The sequence below is a fragment of the Podarcis melisellensis genome (assembly GCF_964234715.1).
Source record: "Podarcis melisellensis genome assembly, chromosome: 2".
NCBI lineage: Eukaryota > Metazoa > Chordata > Lepidosauria > Squamata > Lacertidae > Podarcis > Podarcis melisellensis.
This window is the reverse complement of record NC_138529.1, coordinates 22662759-22682528: the sequence shown is the minus strand read 5'-3', so window position 1 is coordinate 22682528 and position 19770 is coordinate 22662759. Positions and strand designations below refer to the sequence as shown.

At 42.4% G+C, this 19770-nt stretch overlaps 1 protein-coding gene across 1 annotated transcript; it reads right to left on the bottom strand.

Annotated features, from left to right (window-relative positions):
* Window positions 1–3473: 3473 nt before the first annotated feature.
* Window positions 3474–17807, bottom strand: APOH (apolipoprotein H). The gene is made up of 8 exons (XM_081899861.1): window positions 17692–17807; window positions 15406–15582; window positions 12082–12178; window positions 11216–11292; window positions 8882–9070; window positions 8592–8771; window positions 6935–7132; window positions 3474–3934 (listed from the first exon to the last, which is right to left on the bottom strand). Exons 1-8 carry the CDS (start codon window positions 17753–17755, stop codon window positions 3864–3866), a joined length of 1053 nt encoding a protein of 350 aa, XP_081755987.1. The 5' UTR covers window positions 17756–17807; the 3' UTR covers window positions 3474–3863.
* Between the last annotated feature and the right edge of the window lie 1963 nt (window positions 17808–19770).

The following is a 19770-nucleotide window of genomic DNA, read 5'->3' as shown; positions in this document are numbered from 1 at the left end:
TTACCCAGGTGCATAAATTACCATATAGCATATATTCAACACAAAAAAGCGACAAAGGACAGCTGGACACATAAAAGGGGCCCCATTACCTTCAGTAGCCTAGGGCCTAAATCCAGCCCTGTGACAGAGTAATGTCCATGCTTCTCTTCCCAGGAGCTACTGCCTGGCCTTCCCCCACCCCCTTCCCCATTATTAAAATTCTTTTATGTCTGCTTGCAGTCACTTACTCTACAGTAGCCTGTATCCTGTGATGGTGATGGTGTCTTGGGTAAAGAAGTGCCAGAAAAACATGGTTGTTCTGCTGAATATTACCAAGGGCTAGAAAGGAACCTCGTGTCAGCATGTTCAGTGACAGCCTGAACACTTCCTGGCTCTTTGAGGTACTGAAAGGGAAAACTTTTGTGTTTGTGTTCTTCCATTCTCTCCACTCTCCCACCGTTCACTGCAAGTCAGAAACGTATTTACTTAGACGTCCATCCCACTCAGTTCATTTACTTATTATTATACATTATATTTGTATCCTGCTTTTTGGCCAATAATTTGTCCTTAGAGCCACTCATAGCAAATGCAAATTGGATGAGGATGCTTAACTCAGCCTGGATCGCTGTCTCTTGGCTATTGGTCTCTGCAACCACAGCAGGTGCTGTAACTCTCCCGACGGTTTGACTTCAGTCCCAAAGGCACACTCTATTGTATCCTGAGACAGGTGGATGCCAACCAATTCTGCTCCATACAGTTTCAGCAGTCATTGACCAGTAAAAGTTGCTAAATATCAAGTGACAACAGCTATTATTATTTATATTGTTCCATGAACGTACATGGTAAACATACTTCAGATAGGGATAGATACCCTGTGGCGCTTCAGGTTTTGCTGAACTACAACTCCCATCAGTCCCAGCTAACATGACCAGTGATCAGAGATTATGGGGGCTGTAGTTCAACCGCATCTGGAGGGCCAAAGTTTCCCAACACCTCTAGTAGACACGAAGGGCCAGGGAACTACTAGTCACACCTGGGCCTAATTTCCGAAGGGATCGTGTTACTGTATTTTGATAGCTTGGTTTTCAAGCACTAAAGAAGAGAACAGCTTGTAAAAGGGAAGGAATTCCTGTACAGATTTATGTGACTTGATAACCTGCCTAATTTCTATCCAAGAGTGAAAAGGCAGATATCACTATGCTCACCATAATCCAACTACAAAAGAAAGTCGTTGTACTAAACATATGTTGCATACTGTCCCTCCAGAGGTATTGATTCTGAAAATACAATGGTTGAATATGTACAAATCCCCAATGTGATACAACTCACAATTTGAATTGTAAAAAAAGTATTCATTTAGATAGACTGTAGCTTGCTGCTTTTTTAAACCCCCCCCCCCATGCTCTCTTATCTTTGCAAGTACCACAGCAGGTTGCCACAAGAAGCATAAGCACAGCTTGAGGCACTTTTTCAGTTGTCTACAAAGAAAAAGGCAGGCTTCATCATAATAAACTCTTGAAAACACTTCTAGTCACAGTACAATATTTCAGGGTTTCTGCGCAAACCTTTCATGTTTGAAATGTGAGTCACAAAATTCATTTCACAGCTTCAGAGGCTTTGGGGTAATAATTTTTATTCTACTTGCCAAGGGATATAATTACAAAAATACCATCATTTTACTGTGGAAGAATAGTGTTTTAAGCACTTTAATGCATCCATCTTGGAAATTGGTAAGTAGAATGAATGAGCCACCATTGGTGGGGTAAGTAGAATTCAAGAAAACCTCAAGTTTCTTGTTTGGAAAATCAATATGACAAAACCTGAATCCTGCTGTGATATAACAGCCAAATAGCATTTTGTGATATTTTGAGCCATTCCACATGCATGTTTCTTGACGTATTCTGTTTTGCAATGCATTAGTTGTGAAACAGAAAAATATTTTAAACAGTGAAAAAGCATATGCTTGAAACCATTCTTACTAAATGCTTAAGTATTATTTACACAGTATTAGGTGTAGATTTTGCTTTGTAACCCAAGCAAATCTTTAATAATAAAAAAGATATAGTTTTAAAAAGAAGTAGATTTCACCAGGGAGGTATGTGCTTGTTTGTCAGTTTGGAAATATCTAGATAATTGTTCCTTGTCTCTCCCCCCTCCCCAGATGTTCTGACTGGTATATTGTTAAGTAGCTTGATCTGCACACACTTTATTATTGTCCTTTTTCATGTTTCGTTTCTTAATCCTATTGTGTTGGCTTCTGGATACAGTAGCAATTTGTAACAATTTATTGACATAAGGGTGGGGTGGCATCAGACCCACAGCACCAGCTACAGGCCTGATCAGAACTCCATCACTTTGCTTCATTGTGTCTCGGCACCAACAGGGATCAATGGATCTTGGCCATTGTCAGAGAAGGACACCAGTTTCAATTTGCACAATTCTCCTACCTTATTCCTTCTCCCTCAGGTCCAAAAGGCTTCAGAAATAATAGCTGATGCCATCAAGAATGTGAGAAGCATATAAATGATAGAGCCTGTTTTGCCGGGGCCATGCCTGCTATTCCATTCTAGTCACCATTCCCAGGAAATTGGGGACTGGAGGGCAATTCTGAATCTAAAGTGGCAAAGACAATACAGTGGTACCTCAGGTTACAGGTGCTTCAGGTTGCAGACTCTGCTAACCCAGTACCTCGGGCTAAGAACTTTACCTCAGGATGAGAACAGAAATCGTGCACCAGCAGCACAGAGGCAGCAAGAGGCCCCATTAGCTAAAGTGGTACCTCAGGTTAAGAACAATTTCAGGTTAAGTGCGGACCTCCGGAATGAATTAAGTTCTTAACCCGAGGTACCACTGTACTGAAAAGCCCCAAGCCACATTGGATCTCTCAGAGGCCTGTCTTCACATACTACTTCATCAGCTTCATCACCAGTATGTGAGATTTGCATACCAGGGACTTCACTATGAATACAATTCTCCTGATTTGGCTTGTGTGCAGCACCGAGTGTATTCATGTAGGTATTTGTAGCAGTTGTGGCCTGTCTGAGGAAATAGGTGGTCCATGCATTTGCTTATTTAGCCAACATCCTGATCAGACCAGGCTCCCAGGGACAGCAGAATCTGGAGGGGACTGCGGACTGTTTCCACATTAATCTAAAAAATAGCCAGTTGACACCTGCACAGCTCATGCTGCACCTGGGAGCATGGATAGACACACAGACGAACACTGTGAACCTGCCACAGGTATGTCAAGATACACAGGGATGAGAGAGATCTTGTTTCAAAACCCAGATGTTTTTCCCCTAGCCCAGCTACAAGGGGCAACGATTGTCTACACAGGCTGTGTCTCCTGGGGGAAGTTCCATTCCACAAGGCTACAGCGGATCATTCAGGTAGCAGATACCCTGATGTGCTTGTGCTGGGTGAAGTCTGGAGAAAACAGTAGTCAGCTCCCTTCGTTGCTAGCCCTTTCTAGCCCAGCTCACAAATTAACAACATTTTCATCAAGAAAATTATTTAAAACCTAATAATGCAATATTATGTAATTACATCAAACTTGAAACTGATTTGCCACAAAGAGAGACCCTGGTTACATTAACAGAGCAATCCACTACTGCTGGTTCATGCAGCTTTTCAACTGTATGTTAACTGCTACATGTTTATTTCCTGTAGACAGGCTAAAAGCATGTTTCTTAAAAAGAATGAGGACAAAATTAGCACAAGATGATGTAGCTTAAAGGCAATTTTGATGGAAAGTTGCTGTAAAGGGGCAGTTTAGAATCCGCTGGTAGGGTTGTGCTTCCATTGCATGTAGGTGTTATCTAGAAGGAACTCTATTGTACCATTCATGTGCATCTTTTTTCAAACAACACTTGGAGATACCCTCTTCAATTTATGTTCTCGCATGGTGTCATGTCTGCTACATCTGTTTTCACCAAGGTTGAAAACCACCCACGTTCTATTAAAGAAAAAATGAACATTTAGTTAAGATACTTGTAACTCAAAATATGATACACATACATTCATATGCTTTGTGTACAGATGGGCAGAACAGTGATCATCAGTCCATGCAAAAGATGAAGCAACTTAGTGTATTAACAGGCAAAAGTATAGCATTTTTCTTTTTCCAAATAAAGCTATACCAAATAAAATTATTAAGGTTTATTCATTGGGGGGGGGGAATACTGAGATCAAAAAGCAGCTCCCCCAGACAAATTATCCTTTCTTGTCCTCCCAGCTACAGATTCCTATGCCCCACAAAAATAAAGGAATTGCTGGAAATCTGGCATAGGAATTGTGCAATGCTCACACAAAGTTCCTGATTTCAGTCGATTCCCTTCCCCACTGTAGCCCCATAAGACAGCCTGCAATGTTTGGTAGGTTCTCCCAACCCTTTGGAGAGCCTTTAGGTGGAGGAAAATAATTCATGAGCAGATGTCAGTTCATGGAACCCATGTTTGATACAGCCCCTTGTATGTGCTTGCCACCTGAATTTGTTTATATGTTTATACATAATTTCGGGCTTTCCTCTACATATATATTTGGGCTCAAGAACTATGCTTCTCTAATACCAGCCCTGAAGTGAAAAGAGTCAGCCAGTGTTTCTTTAAAAAAAATAATATTAAGGATTTTCTTGTTTTACAGAAGTAATTGTAATGCCTCGTATTTTTTTCCATGTAACATTTTTACAAATCCGTTTCATTTGTTGAGACATTGGGGGAGAAGAAAAAAAGGGGGAAAGGGGGGTGGAGGGAGGGTAGATGGGTGGGGGTGGGGTCGGGTGGCGATGTTTCTATTATGCTTAATGTATGTAGGGTTTGGTGTCAGCGTTGCTTGTGTTGTTCACTTGTGTTCCTTCGGTGGTGAGAGAGGTTGGGGTTGGCCTAGGGTGTGATTGTTTGTTTGTGATTGGCTGTGGTGATCTTTGTTTTCGTGCGTGAGTGGGGTGGGTGTTTTGGATCAGGTTAGCCATATTTATTTGTATATCAGCCAGTGTTTCTGAAGTCAATTTAGGAAGGAAATAAATTAGGCAGGTGGATAACCTAAATTCTTTTCTTATGCCACTTATCCAAGCTCTGTGCTAGGCAAGGATGGGAGCTGTCTCTTAGGCAGTGCTTTTTTTTCTTTTAAAAATGTTTAGGGGTACTCTCATTTTGACTCAAGAAAATCACCATTTTATAGTTCAAATCAGGGGAAATTAATACAGTAAATGGACAAAAGTACAAAGATTCACAAAATGTTTAGGGGTGTGTGTCCCCCCAGAAAAAAGCACTGCTCTCAGGATATGAACACTAAAGAAAATAACCACCTTGATTGTTTTGTCTTAATTAGATTCTTATTTACATATATGCTAAATGCAGCATTGGATGTTTGGGCCAGAATCTAATGCAAATAACTATTTCGCAGACAAAGCCATTTCCTTTTTGTCTGGGAAAATCGGGATGCAATACAGTGGTACCTTGGGTTACAGACGCTTCAGGTTACAGACTCCGCTAACCCAGAAATAGTACCTTGGGTTAAGAACTTTGCTTCAGGATGAGAACAGAAATCGTGCGGCAGCAGCAGGAGGCCCCATTAGCTAAAGTGGTGCTTCATGTTAAGAACAGTTTCAGGTTAAGAATGGACCACCGGAACAAATTAAGTACTTAACCTGAGGTACCACCGTAGACTTGGCTTTTTAAAAAAATGACCAGCTCTGAGTTTGTAGGACCCCCAGATAGATCATTTCATTGTGCTCTCATCAGTGGGCTAACCCTGCAGGGATGTGGGCCCTTGCCAGATGCTCAACTACATGGGCTAACCCTTTACACTGGCTCTGTTAAGTGCAAAAAAAATTATCTACAACACGGGTCCATCAGGTCAGTTCTGTAGACTGAAACTAATATCAGTACTTTTAGTGCTTTGCTCCATGGGTAGGCAAACTAAGGCCCGGGGGCCGGATCTGGCCCAATCACCTTCTAAATCTGGCCCGCGGACTGTCTGGGAATCAGCATGTCTTAACATGAGTAGAATGTGTCCTTTTATTTAAAATGCATCTCTGGGTTATTTGTGGGGCATAGGAATTCGTTCATTCCCCCCCCCCAAAAAAATATATAGTCCGGCCCCCCACAAGGTCTGAGGGGCTGAAAAAGTTTGCTGACCCCTGCTCTACTTCCATTGCTGTTTAGGAGAGATTAGGGATTCAGCTATACAGCTGCAAGTACAGTGGTACCTCGGGTTACATACGCTTCAGGTTACAGACACTTCAGGTTACAGACTCTGCTAACCCAAAAATAGTACCTCGGGTTAAGAACTTTGCTTCAGGATGAGAACGGAAATCATGTGCCGGCAGCAGTGGGAGGCCCCATTAGCTAAAGTGGTGCTTCAGGTTAAGAACAGTTTCAGGTTAAGAACGGACCTCCAGAACGAATTAAGTACTTAACCCGAGGTACCACTGTAAAACGTTTTGAATGTGTTGTAAAGTGCAATATTCAATTGTGACACTAGATGGTGACTGTGAGCTAAAGCAAATTCAATGCATTTTTCAAAACGATTTTTTTTTTTTAAATAAAAGCATTTTCACAACATTTTTAATGTGTGTAGATTCTACCTAGGACGGAGGAGCTAGGCTTGCTTGTATGGACTGCACATAATCCCTCTTCCCCACTTATGAGATGTTGGTTCTTCAGTCCCACTCAAAAGCATTGGACGGGGGCTGACTGTGGTTGTTTTCTTGTGTTTCAAGATCAGTGCTCTGGATATTTGGAGTCTTTTCATCAACCCAAGCTTCTGAGACATCACCACATCCCAATATATCACAGGAAGTGCATAAACACAAAAATAGAGCGCCTCTTCCACTTTGCTTTAGCATACTAAATTGTCAGCTGAGTAATTTGCTTCAGGTTAACATAGACCACAAGAAATGATTTTTAAAAATTTATTTTACAAAAAGGGGGTGGAAAACCCAGCTTGATCTTACCTTTGAAACAGGCAGGGACCGAAAGTGTGCCATCTATGCACTGAGTAGGTACAGTGTAACTACACTGCTGTTCTTTATTTTTGCAGAAAAACCAGATGGTCTCACCATGTTTTATTCCATCCCTGAGATGGTCTTGCACCTTTAGTTTCTGCTCATTGTATAATACTGTAGCCCTTTTTACTGGTATGGCACATGGTGCTACAAGGGGGTGGGAAAGAGATACGAACAGTATGGTTGAACAAGCACATATCTTGGATCAGTCAGATGCTTCAGCAATAATACAAATGCACTTATGGGGTGAATGACATCATTATTCAGACAAATGACTTTATGAATAAATCAAGCAAAATTGGCCTGATGGAGCCTCCTCAAGTAATCATTGTTATTTTCTTAGCAACCTCTTCTATCTGCATTGACAAAAGGGTTCTGTCCCTCTAAGCATTGCTTACATGTTCTTAAGCAGCAGATCACGTGCAAGAAGCGATATCTACTACTGACAACCGTAAGATTACACCTATTGTAGATAACTATTACGTATCATTATAAATATACATGTAATATATTTAAGAGTCTGATAAATGTTTCTAAGCCCCACTCAAAACAATGGACCACATTAATAACATCTAGCTTTGTTTTCCCCAGTGGTGATGTATGGAAGTGAGAGCTGGACCATAAAGAAGGCTGATTGCCAAATAATTGATTCTTTTGAATTATGGTGCTGGAGGAGACTCTTGAGAGTCCCATGGGCTGCAAGAAGATCAAACCTATCCATTCTGAAGGAAATCAGCCCTGAGTGCTCACTGGAAGGACAGATCCTGAAGCTGAGGCTCCAATACTTTGGCCACCTCATGAGAAGAGAAGACTCCCTGGAAAAGACCCTGATGTTGGGAAAGGAAAGATGGAGGGTACAAGGAGAAGGGGACGACAGAGGACGAGATGGTTGGGCAGTGTTCTTGAAGCTACCAGCATGAGTTTGACCAAACTGCAGGAGGCAGTGGAAGACAGGAGTGCCTGGCGTGCTCTGGTCCATGGGGTCACGAAGAGTCGGACACGACTAAACAACTAAACAACAACAAGAAGCTTTGCCTAGACTGCAACCCGGATGTGTTCACGTTGTACTGTGAAATTGTTCTTGTTAAGGTAGGCACACATAACAACTTGGAAGGGGAGTCCTAATGGGCATCTATACAGAGGGTAGCTCAAGAGTTATGAGCTTACAGATGCTGAATTCATATACAACACAACAGGCAACACTGATTTGTATTTACAGTCTAGGTTCATTATCTCACAACCGGCTGACTTTTATGATTGCATGAAAAATACATAAGCTTTATGACATAAAGATATCCGAAAAGCTGGGAACAGGATTCCACTAACTAATTTCGCTTGTGGAAGGCCATACGAGAATGTCCACAACAAGACTCCCCCCCCTCAAATACACCCCTTCGCTCCCTGAAACTGATAGGAGCGTGCGGTTCTGCAGAATTACTAGAAAGGCGCACAAAGGGAGAAGGGAAGGGATCATTCCATTTGGCAAACTGAAAAGCTTGCGCTGAGAAAACAATTGCTCTAGTGTTATGCTGAATTCCTCCCTGGGTCACTTTTTCAAAAATGAAAAGCTGCCGTATGGTTAGATACATCAGATGCTAAGTTTTACCTCTGCAAGTTGGTTTCATTGACCAGGTTCCTGTTTTTTCACAACTGGATTCTGAAGCCCCATCCAGTACATATGGAGGATTACAGCCATATTGCACAGATTCTTTGTATTTGTAAGTACGACGAAGAGCAAAGTTTATAAACCCATTTTCTATTTCCTCTGGATATGGACATTCTACGGCTGTGTTAGGGGGAAGAAAAAGATTGTTATAGTTTAGAGGCCATGGGGGGAAGGCAAAAAGAGAGAATTTGCAGTCTTTCAAATAGCAAAATTATATTTAGAGGACTTACACCTGCATTCAGGTAGTTCACTCCAGTTTCCACTGGCCAGACATTTGGCTGTTTCGTTTCCAAACAAAGCAAGAGGCGATAAGCACTCAAACTTGATTACGTCTTGGAAGACTGATACATTTCCAGGCACAAGTTTATGGTAAGAAAGGGCTCCAAATTCAGAAACTGGAGGTGGAGGACAAACGATAGCTGGAGGAATAAGGAAAAAGCTAATTTATTTGACGCAGTGTAAAAACTTTACTCTTGTGCCTATTTGGCTAAATATCTTATAAAACACTCCTGTTCTTACGGAATTCAATCTGATACGTCAGAGTATTTGCTTCACCTGTAAAAAAAATCTCTCGATTAGTTAACATAAGCTAAGGTGGCTGGAAAGTTTGAGTGGGCATCTAGTGCACTTCTCTTAAAGAGAATTGTAAATGTGAAAGACCAAAACATGGCAACTGTACACCAAGTCTGCAGGCTTTTCCCCAAAACACACTGAGCCCCCAATAAATTTTTGTTCCTATATTGAAGCTCATTTTGGATATGTTTAGCCAAAATTAGTTTCACGGATGATTGTAAAAGATCAGTGGGAAATGTAGCCATTTGGGGATTAAAGGGGAGGCGACTTCAAATATACACGGGATATAATTGGTACTTCACATAACTCACCAGCAGGGATGATGCTGATTCATTTCTTACAAAGAGAAAATTAAACAAGTGTCTTCCCCATCATTTTTTTTTAAAGCTTTCTCTTTCTAAGAACTGAGAGTTCTACTACAGTTGTACCTTGGTTTTTGAACAGCTTAGTTCTTGAACGTTTTGGCTCCCGAATGCCACAAACCTGGAAGCGAGTGTTCTGGTTTGCAAACTATTTTTGGAAGCCGAACATCCGACGTGGCTTCCGCTGCTTCCGATTGGCTGCAGGAGCTTCCTGCAGCCAATCAGAAGCCGCACTTTGGTTTCCGAACATTTTGGAAGTCGAATGGACTTCCAGAACGGATTCCGTTTGACTTCCAAGGTATGACTATACTTGAAAGCAGGCCCATGCAGAGTGTGGGGCAGCCGGGTACACATTGCCTTGGCCTTGGAGGGCTAAGGAGGTTTACACTGTCATGCCAGGGATGTTTATAACTTTATTATAACAAGACTCTCACCCCGGGCCTTAGACAAGCTCTGCACAGGCTTGCTTGAAAGCAGTGTTGCAGCTAGAGCTGAACCTCAGGGCCAAAATCAAGGGCCTTGCTGGATTCTCCCTGCCCACAATGACTACCTGTAAAGCTGTAGAAACAAGCCCTGTTAAGAGTTTGGCTGGCTAGATATCAGCACGATTGCAGAAACTCATTTTATTATTTACATTTTTAAAATACACGAACTTTTTCTGCAATGAAATAGAATCAGCAATAAAAAAAATATTCCTGTCGTCATGATGGTGCCATGATTTAGTTGAGTTTAAAATGCAAGCTGCTTCCTCAGATTTTATCTCTTTTATCATTGGGAGATGTATCAGGAACATAGAAGCATATGAAAAATATGGAAATAGGGGTGGAGAAGAGATTGGGTACTTCGCAATGTGTGGATATCAAAAGTGCTGTGTGAGACCAATGGGTTGAATCCAATGAAATAATTGCAGACACAGAATGACTTCCACTCAGGGAAAAGAATTTTCCTCCTGCACACACAAACACACACAAATCATCTGCAGTGAATTGAGAGATAATCCAGAACAGATGGGGGGGGATGTAGAAGTACTGTACAATTATCTATTTTGAGAGTATGACTCTACTGTTTTGAATGGAAAAGGTACCCATACAGTATCTATTTAAGCAATTGTACATAACCTTTCAAGACCACACAGGTTGTTCATATCATAAACGCACATGAAAAGAAAATTTCACAATTCTCTCTAAAAAGTAGCTGTATTATAGAAAATAGAACAGAAAAACAGCACCAGCTGTTAAATCATGCTTAATACCCTAGACGAACCTCAAATTAATCAGTTAAAAGTGAATGTAAAAAGATGGGTTTTTCTGTGTATCATTTAAAAACAATTGAGCTAAGCGCACTTCCTGTGCGAAGGGAATTCCGTCACTAAGAAGGTCTTATCTCCTGCAAGCACCAACCTGATGGACCTTGGACCTTAACCAGCGGGCCCACAAGCAAGGCCTCAACGATTAGCTAATCTGACAGGAGTTCAGGCAGTCCTTCAAATAACCTGGTTCCAAGACATCACGATATCCAGGATGTCTTAACATTACACATGTACAAATGTTGCTACATTTGATACCCCCGTGATTGGGTCAGTCAGCCCGTCACATCTTCATACACAAAACGAACCCATTTCTCACATACGTTGGCATTTGGGTATTTTTTCACTCCACTGTCCATCTGCCAGGCATTGGGCGGTTTTCTTCCCTTGAAGAATATACCTGAGAAATAAAACACATCTATAACAGCAGTTTTTAAAAAATATTTTGCACTTGTGATTGACAAAAAAACAAAACCAGCTGGGTTGGGCATCCCACATGGAGTTTCTAATATGGCCCAGTAATGGCCTTGATTTTGGTGCTGTTTCTTTTACTTCACACTTTATATATACTGTACTTAGAAAATTGCCAAGAGTCGCCTTTGAGGCTATTCTCACTTTTGCCAATTAACACCAAAATGTGCAATATAGCCTAAACTACATATAACTCACTGAACAATTCTGTGTTAAATCAGAAGCTTACATACTCCTACACCAACAGATGGCCAAATAAGAGCAATCTCATCCACTGGAATGAGATTCAGCAGCCCTTGCCAAGCTTTTTGACATTTGGGCATGGATATTTGTTGTAACTACACTTTATTTGTTCTTATTTCTTTTCAGACAAAATAACATAACATTCTCCAGATCCATATACAGGACTGTGGAGGTTTTAATCTTCTTGCCCAGTGGCGTAGCGTGGGTTGTCAGCACCCGGGGCAAAGCAAGTAATTTGCGCCCCCTAACCCATGGATTTGCGCCCCCTAACCCATGGATTTGCGCCCCCTAACCTGTGGATTTGCGCCCCCTAACCCTAACCCCCAGATGTTGCGCCCAGTGCAGCCGGCCCCCCCCTGCACCCCCCACGCTACGCCACTGTTCTTGCCTATATGCTACCTGTCCCTGGCAGAGACAGCGAAAATCCATGGGATTGGAATCGCTCCTTTAAATAGAACACCGCCGCACAACTTACCCTGGACGACACGAAAAGCTTATAGAATTCTGGTAGGTGAGTTCTGAATGTTCGGTCTCTCCATTTTCCAAAGGTCCAGGGTAGTAACATCTTTTTGCTGTTTTAGTATAAGACAATGTTTCATTATTTTTGTTCATTTCCAGAACACAGGCATTCAAGTCATTCCAAAAGAGCCACTGCGTATTTTAATCACAACAATCTCTTGGGGATAGATTAGCACCCAATGAACTTAAGCATGTGACCACGTGAAGAGTACATCAAATCCCTAAATAGTATGGACTCCTACAGAGTAAAAGTGGTAGCTCAGTGGTGGTCAGGTACCTGTTTTTGCATGTCTGAGACCCTACTGTGTTTAATTTTTGGTGCCTGCAGTTAAATATATCAGGAAGCAGTTGATATGTAGGACTTGCCACTCTCCTGAGACCAGTGTACAATACTGGCAAAACAGAAATGATGCGTTCAAATGTTCCTAAGTTGTTCCTCTGATGCAGCTTGCAGTGCAAAAGCTGTTCCTGTCCATAGCTGTCAATTTACAGATTTGACAATAAGGGACCAGCAGCCTTGAAAATAAGGGACCAGCAGCCAAAATAAGGGACCTGCAGCCTCACCTGTTCTAGGCACTCCAGTCTTCCTGTCCTCCTGCAGGCTGGTCAAACTCATGCTGGGTAGCTTCGAGAACACTGTCCAACCAACTTTGTAACCAGAGGTTCAACTGAATAGAATCTGAATCACATGCACCACAAGGCCTATGCAGCCTCAACTTAAGATGGCTCCCCGGCCTGGCTTTGCACTGCAAAGTTTGCAGCAGCACATGCAACAAAATGGCGTCCAGCATTCAAAAAACCCCTCAGCTTGCATTAACTAGCTACACACAAAGCATGCAAGCTTCACCCCCCAGTCGTTCTTAGACTTCTTATTGGGTGAGCAACACAGCCAAGCAACACAGTTGGAGCTTCCCTCCTCCCTGGCCGGCAGGGAGGGAGGGAGAGGAGCTGCTTCCTTTGAAATTTAAGGGACATCATTTAAGGGACATTTAAGGGACATCCATCAATAAGGGACAGCAGCGGGACATGGCGCTGGAATAAGGGACTGTCCCTTCAAATAAGGGACACTTGGCAGCTATGTTCCTGTCACACATCATAAAGTCACATTCAGAACTGTTTGCCTTACTTCAGTTTTGTATAAGGCTCATGTTACTAGGGACCCTCCCTTAGAAATGCTTTTAACAACCACATGGCAGGCAGAAAGCAATAGTGACAGCTTTCCCCATCTTTGCAAGGAAAGCTTTAACTATTGTTTCTGCCCGTTGCATAGCTGTTAAAAGCAATTCTCAGGAACTATTTAGAAGGGATGATCAACATATGATGACTATGCTGTGAAACACAGCACAACGCTACTTGGGTTTGTTCCACCTTGGATTCCACAGCTATTACAAATTGAGGGGATGTACCACTGAGGACAGCTTGTTGTATGGATATTTTAAAAGGTTGCATAGCTAGAGGATGTGGACAGGAGTCAGACATTTCCTGCATTAGACTAAATGACCCTTGGGGTACTTTCCACTCTACAATACAGTCGTACCTTGGAAGCCAAACGACTTGCGAGTTCAATGTTTTGGCTCCCAAACACTGCAAACCCAGAAGTGAGTGTTCCAATCTGTGAATGTTCTTTGGAAGCCGAATGTCCGATGTGGCTCCGCGGCTTCTGATTGCATGCAGGAAGCTCCTGCAGCCAATCAGAAGCCAGGCCTTGGTTGTCAAACGTTTTGGAAGTTGAATGGACCTCCCGAACGGATTTTCTTCAGCTTCCAAGGTACGACTGTACTATGATTCTATGGCCAACCACATGTATTCTTGTCTCTTTTTTGTTTTTTCTTTAAATCTCACCGAACCAGAAAACTTCCAGCTAGTTTCCTTTCTTGGGTAAGATAGTTGCACCTTTCTTCCTGATTTTCCTATGTGGGTTATTTTCCTTGATTTATTCAATCCAGCTTTAGGCTCAATTACAGAATACAGATAGCTTTTGGTCACCTTGAGAAATTGCCTATGGCAGGAAATGTCTGCTTGTTGAGATTTCTATCCAAACATCATCTTGAAGTAGGTTGAGTTAAAACATTTAAGCGTTACTTTCTTGAAACTATTATATTTAACCACATCACCATCTCTGTCTTGCCAAAGTGGTACATGCTCTGGTTATCTTGGACTACTGCAATGTTCTCTACATGGAGCTACCTTTGAAGTTGACTCAGAAACTAAAACTAATCCAGAATGTAACAGTTAGACTTGTGACTGGGAGCAGCTGCCAGGACCATATAACACTGATCCTAAAGGATCTTCACTGGCTCCCAGTATGTTTCCGAGTGGTGTTTCTGACCCTTTAAAGCCCTAAACAGCCTTGGCCCTATATACCTGAAGGAGCATCTCCACCCCTATTGTTCAGCCTGGACACTGAGGTCCAGCTCCGAGGACTTTCTGGCAGTTCCCTAACTGTGAGAAGTGAAGTTACAGGGAACCAGGCAGAGGGCTTTCTCGGCAGTGGTGCCCTCAAGGAGATAAAGGACTACACAACCTTTAGAAGAAATCTTAAGGCAGCCTTGTATCAGTAACTTTTTAATGTTTGACGTTTTATTATGTTTTTATGTGTTGGAAGCCGCCCAGAGTGCCTGGGGCAACCTAGCCAGAATGGCAGAGTATAAACAATAGAAATTATGATGGTGATGGTGATGATGTATCTACACTGATATCCAGGTGATTTCAATGCAGAAATCAGAAGCTTATTACAAGTGCTTGAAATAGCTGTTGTGGCAAAGTGTTACCGCAGCTGAGCTCTAAAACACACCCTGTGAGTATAATGTATTGCCTCTTCCAGAGTGAAGTTAATAAAATATAATTCTCATACTTTTGCTGAGGTAGTAGGGACAAGATATCAAGCATTAGAGAGAAGGGTTTCTGAAGACAGACAGATTCTGTATACAAACTAAATACAGTGGTACCTCGGGTTAAGAACTTAATTCGTTCTGGAGGTCTTAACCCGAAACTGTTCTTAACGTGAAGCACCACTTTAGCTAATGGGGCCTCCCGCTGCTGCCGCGCCACCGGAGCACGGTTTCTGTTCTCATCCTGAAGCAAAGTTCTTAACCCGAGGTAATATTTCTGGGTTAGCGGAGTCTGTAACCTGAATCGTTTGTAACCTGAAGCATATGTAATCCGAGGTACCACTGTACAAGGTTTGCTTTGTATTTTGTAAAATGAATAGTTCTTACTCGAATAGGTTATGGTAAACAAAGAAGCCCAGCAAGACACATTATACAAAGAATGTACTTACGTATACATCTAAATGTAACAATAGGCCATCTACCAGACCAAGGGCATGTATAGCTCCTTGAGCCTGAGTAAGGCACATAACCAGGGTTACAGTGGTATGTAATTTCCTCTCCCACATTGAATTCTTCCTTCTGTATGTCAGCAGTAGCCAATGGTATTTCAGGTGGTCTGGGACAGACTAGAAGACACAAAGTACTTTATTTATCAGGCTTTGTATTCATTGACAGCTATAGCATCCCCATGTTTTGAAGCAACCAAATAAACAGGGAATAATAATATGAGCACATTGTGCCTTTGGTTCATCACATAAAGATGGTGTAAAGGTAAAGGGACCCCTGACCATTAGGTCCAGTCGTGGCCGACTCTGGGGTTGCGGCGCTCATCTCGCTTTATTGGCCAAGGGAGTCGGCGTACAGCTTCCAGGTCATGTGGCCAGCATGACTAAGCCGCTTCTGGCGAACCAGAGCAGCGCACAGAAACGCCGTTTACCTTCCTGCCAGAGCGGTACATATTTATCTACTTGCACTTTGATGTGCTTTCAAACTGCTAGGTTGGCAGGAGCAGGGACCGAGCAACGGGAGCTCACCCCGTCGTAGGGATTCGAACCGCCGACCTTCTGATCGGCAAGTCCTAGGCTCTGTGGTTTAACCCACAGGGCCACCAGCGTCCCATAAAGATGGTGTACTGAAGGCATAACTGGCAGCAGGACTGTGATCAATTTTAATCCCGCATCAGCCTCCATCAGTATATGAAGTTGACCCTCGGGCCCTTGACTAAAGCCACCAGCTAGCACTGCTTCTTGGAGTAGTTCAAAGGAAAGAGGGGGAAAGGATATTGTTCCTCCTGCCAAAAAAACTGAAAAATTGGCAGGGAGAAGATCTACACTTGACCCATTTGCTACACGTGCTGATGGGAAAATAATTCACCAGTTATTTGGCTGAAAGCTTTATCAATAAGAACGCACCGACCAAAATCACCTTTCTTTTACTGGATTCTTTGAGGCACCACTCACAGAATTATATCTGCCCTTGTGAATATCTCCCCACCCTCTTTTCAAACATTTGATGTCCCTGAAGTCATGCCCGGTGCTATCCACTAAATAAATAAATCACAACCATGTTACAATATTTACCACTGACTTTTTATGTGACTTTTTTCTGCTTAAGGCTACATCATGGCTTGCTCTCTGAACTCTGGCTTTTAAAAATTAATATTCTAACAATCCATTTATGATGATGCAGAAGCAGAAACAGGAAAGCTTTCAGAAATGTAGGCTAGAAATTAATACCGAACTAATTCAGTTTCCCAGATTTTGCCACACATTTATAACCTTTGCAATCAGATTTGCAAAGGGGATTTAGTTAATCCATAGTTCATGAGGCTACGGCTCTCTGACAAGTGCCAGCTAAATTTTTGCTAAGAGAGGTAAAGTCAAGTTAGCTTCTCTCAAATGCTGGCGTCTTTATTTTTACAACACATGCCTCACATGATATACCAGGTTAACACACCTGAACTGAATTAAATGATGGAAGCAGATGCATACTAAGCAAAGCAGGTCAAATTCAGTGACTTGTTAGACTTAGATAATATTGTGACATTCCAGCATAAAAAAGACCTGACCATTAGGTCCAGTCATGGCTGACTCTCGGGTTGCGGCACTCATCTCGCTTTATTGGCTGAGGGAGCCGGCATACAGCTTCTGGGTCATGTGGCCAGCATGACTAAGCCGCTTCTGGAGAACCAGAACAGTGCACGGAAAAGCTGTTTACCTTCCCGCCGGAGTGGTACCTATTTATCTACTTGCACTTTGACGGGCTTTCGAACTGCTAGGTTGGCAGGAGCAGGGACAGAGCAACGGGAGCTCACCCCGTTGTGGGGATTCAAACCGCCGGCCTTCTGATCAGCAAGTCCTAGGCTCTGTGGTTTAACCCACAGCGCCACCGCGTCCCTTCCAGCATGCTCCAACACAAATTAAGGTCAACTACTCTTTAGAGCATAGGAATCATCTTGCCCAGGTTAGCCCTGCCCTGCATAATCAATCACATGATGCAGTGCACACACACCATTTGAATGGGAATGCCCATCAACTTTGTGGAGGTCCAGTCCCCTCAAATATTTTATGGGGGGGTGCGAAGCCCCTGCAGCCCCTAGGAGTTGGTTCCTATGAACACCAGGAAAACACAGGTTATTACTTGCAAAATCTCATACTACATTACATTTCAGTCTCTAAGCTATCACAGACTGGTTTGTTTGCTTTTTGTCCTGTTAAAATATTAGAGATGCTTACCACGTCCTGCGAAGACAGTGTGGGCTAGAGCAACCGTCCAGAAGATGAGTGGGACAGGAGACATTGTTGCTTCATTACAGACTGCCCAAATGTGTCCAAATTCAGTCCTTTGCCTCCTAAAAATAAACAGAATGGAAGGCTAAATATTAACTTCCCATGTTTCTTTTGATTCTCATAAACAAAAGGAGGGAAAAGGGGGATTCCCGAAACCTGCAAGGTAAACAGACTGAACAAGCAACGGTGCGCAGAACATTTTGCAATACTTAAAAGAAAAAAAAGCCTCTTAAAGCTCCAGTTCACTCTTGTTTGGGAATCTTTTGTACACAATACCTTTCTGGACAGAATGTTTCATTACCCAATCTTTATCAGGTGTGGAGGTGGGATGGTTGAAAGGCGATACTTTAGGTTGTTTCTTCTTACCCAAGTCTTAAGACTTGCCGAATTGTGGAGCAATTTTCTCTTTTCTTTTCAAGAGCAAGAGTGATAATGTCATTGACCAGAGCAATATTTGCTAGTGTTGTAAGCTGGGAGAGGGTGGGTAGAGGTCATGTCTGGCTTGGCACATGATGATCCCTTCGTTGGGAGTCTAGACTCAGGCTATGCTCATATTAGTAGCTTAAAATGTTTCAGTGTTGTTTTCAAAGTTGCTTTCTTCCACGGCTGTTCACACAAGAGTGGGAGTGAAGATGCCATCACCCAATGATTTCTTCAACCATGCTAAACTCCAAGTCTGTGAAGAGTTTTTCATTTATTGTTTCTGGGGGGGAGGGAGCAAAGAAAAAACAACATTTCCGACTTAGACTGCTACACCCAGGTCTTCCCGGACATTTTAGTTGCTTTTTGGAAAATTTGAAATTTCATCTGCCCATATGCTATCATCTGCGTGTGCACAACCCCCCCCCCCTCTGAATCGTGGTTTCCATTTTACAGTATTTCTCTAAAAACTACAGGATCTGGGATACGGGATGTGGGTAACTTTACGTGGGAGCTGGGTTCACATGACATTACCCACAATCCATCAGGCAGCTTTCATGCTCACACACATGATGGCGCATGTGCAGATGAACGTTTCACTGACTTGGAACTTGCTCTTACTTGTAAGATCTGCTTCAGAGGGACTAGCCACCAAAGGAGGTTAGGTTGATAGAAGCACAGAGCAAGGCCTTTTTTGTGGTGGCACCCCAGGTATAGTTCCCTTCCTAGGAAAATGTGTGCCTTGGGGCAGCAGCCCCCCCAAAAAGTGCAGCCCCAAATTGCATGAGGTGGCAGTGGCCATTTTGACCACTGTCCTCTCAAGAGAAAAAACAGGATGTCCCATATTTTATTCACACACACACACACACACACACACACGAGAATAAAATAAAATTTTCTGTTTTACAATTTAAAATACTATTCTACATCCTTAAGATATCAGTGACTTCCCTTCTTCTATTTCCATGGTTCATTTTACATATCATAAATCCCTGCATATTTTACAAAAACTATACCATTCAGTATTCCATTATTGCATCCATCAAAACTTGTTTATACTGTTGCATTTATCTTAATGCTGCCAGCATTTTCAGCTGTACACAGTTATTCTCCATATATTCAATCAACGTTTTCCTATCTTTAAACATATATGCTTCTTGTTCTCTTATTCTATATGTTAAGTCTGTGAGTTGTGTATATTCTGTCAACTTAAGTTGCCATTCTTCTTGGGACAGGTGTCCCATATTTTCTGGGACAGTTGACAGGCATGCTTTTTCTATGTTTGAAGCAAGATGAAGGACAAGAAATAATAGGTCTTCTGTGTGGAGAAGATGGAGAAACGCTATTCAGGTGACAGAAGGAAGAACTGCTCAGCACTTACAGTGTCCAACCTGTTGAAAAGAATAAATGATGCCGGAAGGGAGCTGCAGCCCAAGGTAAGAAAAGGGTTGGTAGGGAGCAAGTATGAATTATGAATAAAATGGAGGAGGAGGAGAAAGAAGAAAGAAGGAGACAGTTTTACAGATCTTTTTGTGGAGGGCTTTTACAGCTCTCAAAGGGTCCAATAAACTGCCATAATGGTGAGAGACAGAATTGTGTGCTGGA

What these genes read in the sequence shown, in the direction of transcription:
- APOH (XM_081899861.1), bottom strand. Translation starts at nt 17,755, where the DNA reads ATGTCTCCTGTCCCACTCATCTTCTGGACGGTTGCTCTAGCCCACACT. An exon ending in AATGAAACCAACTTGCAGAG is followed by an intron (nt 7,133 to 8,591) that starts GTAAAACTTAGC and finishes ACCCCCTTGTAG; the next exon opens with CACCATGTGCCATACCAGTA. An exon ending in GGTCCCTGCCTGTTTCAAAG is followed by an intron (nt 3,935 to 6,934) that starts GTAAGATCAAGC and finishes TTTCTTTAATAG; the next exon opens with AACGTGGGTGGTTTTCAACC.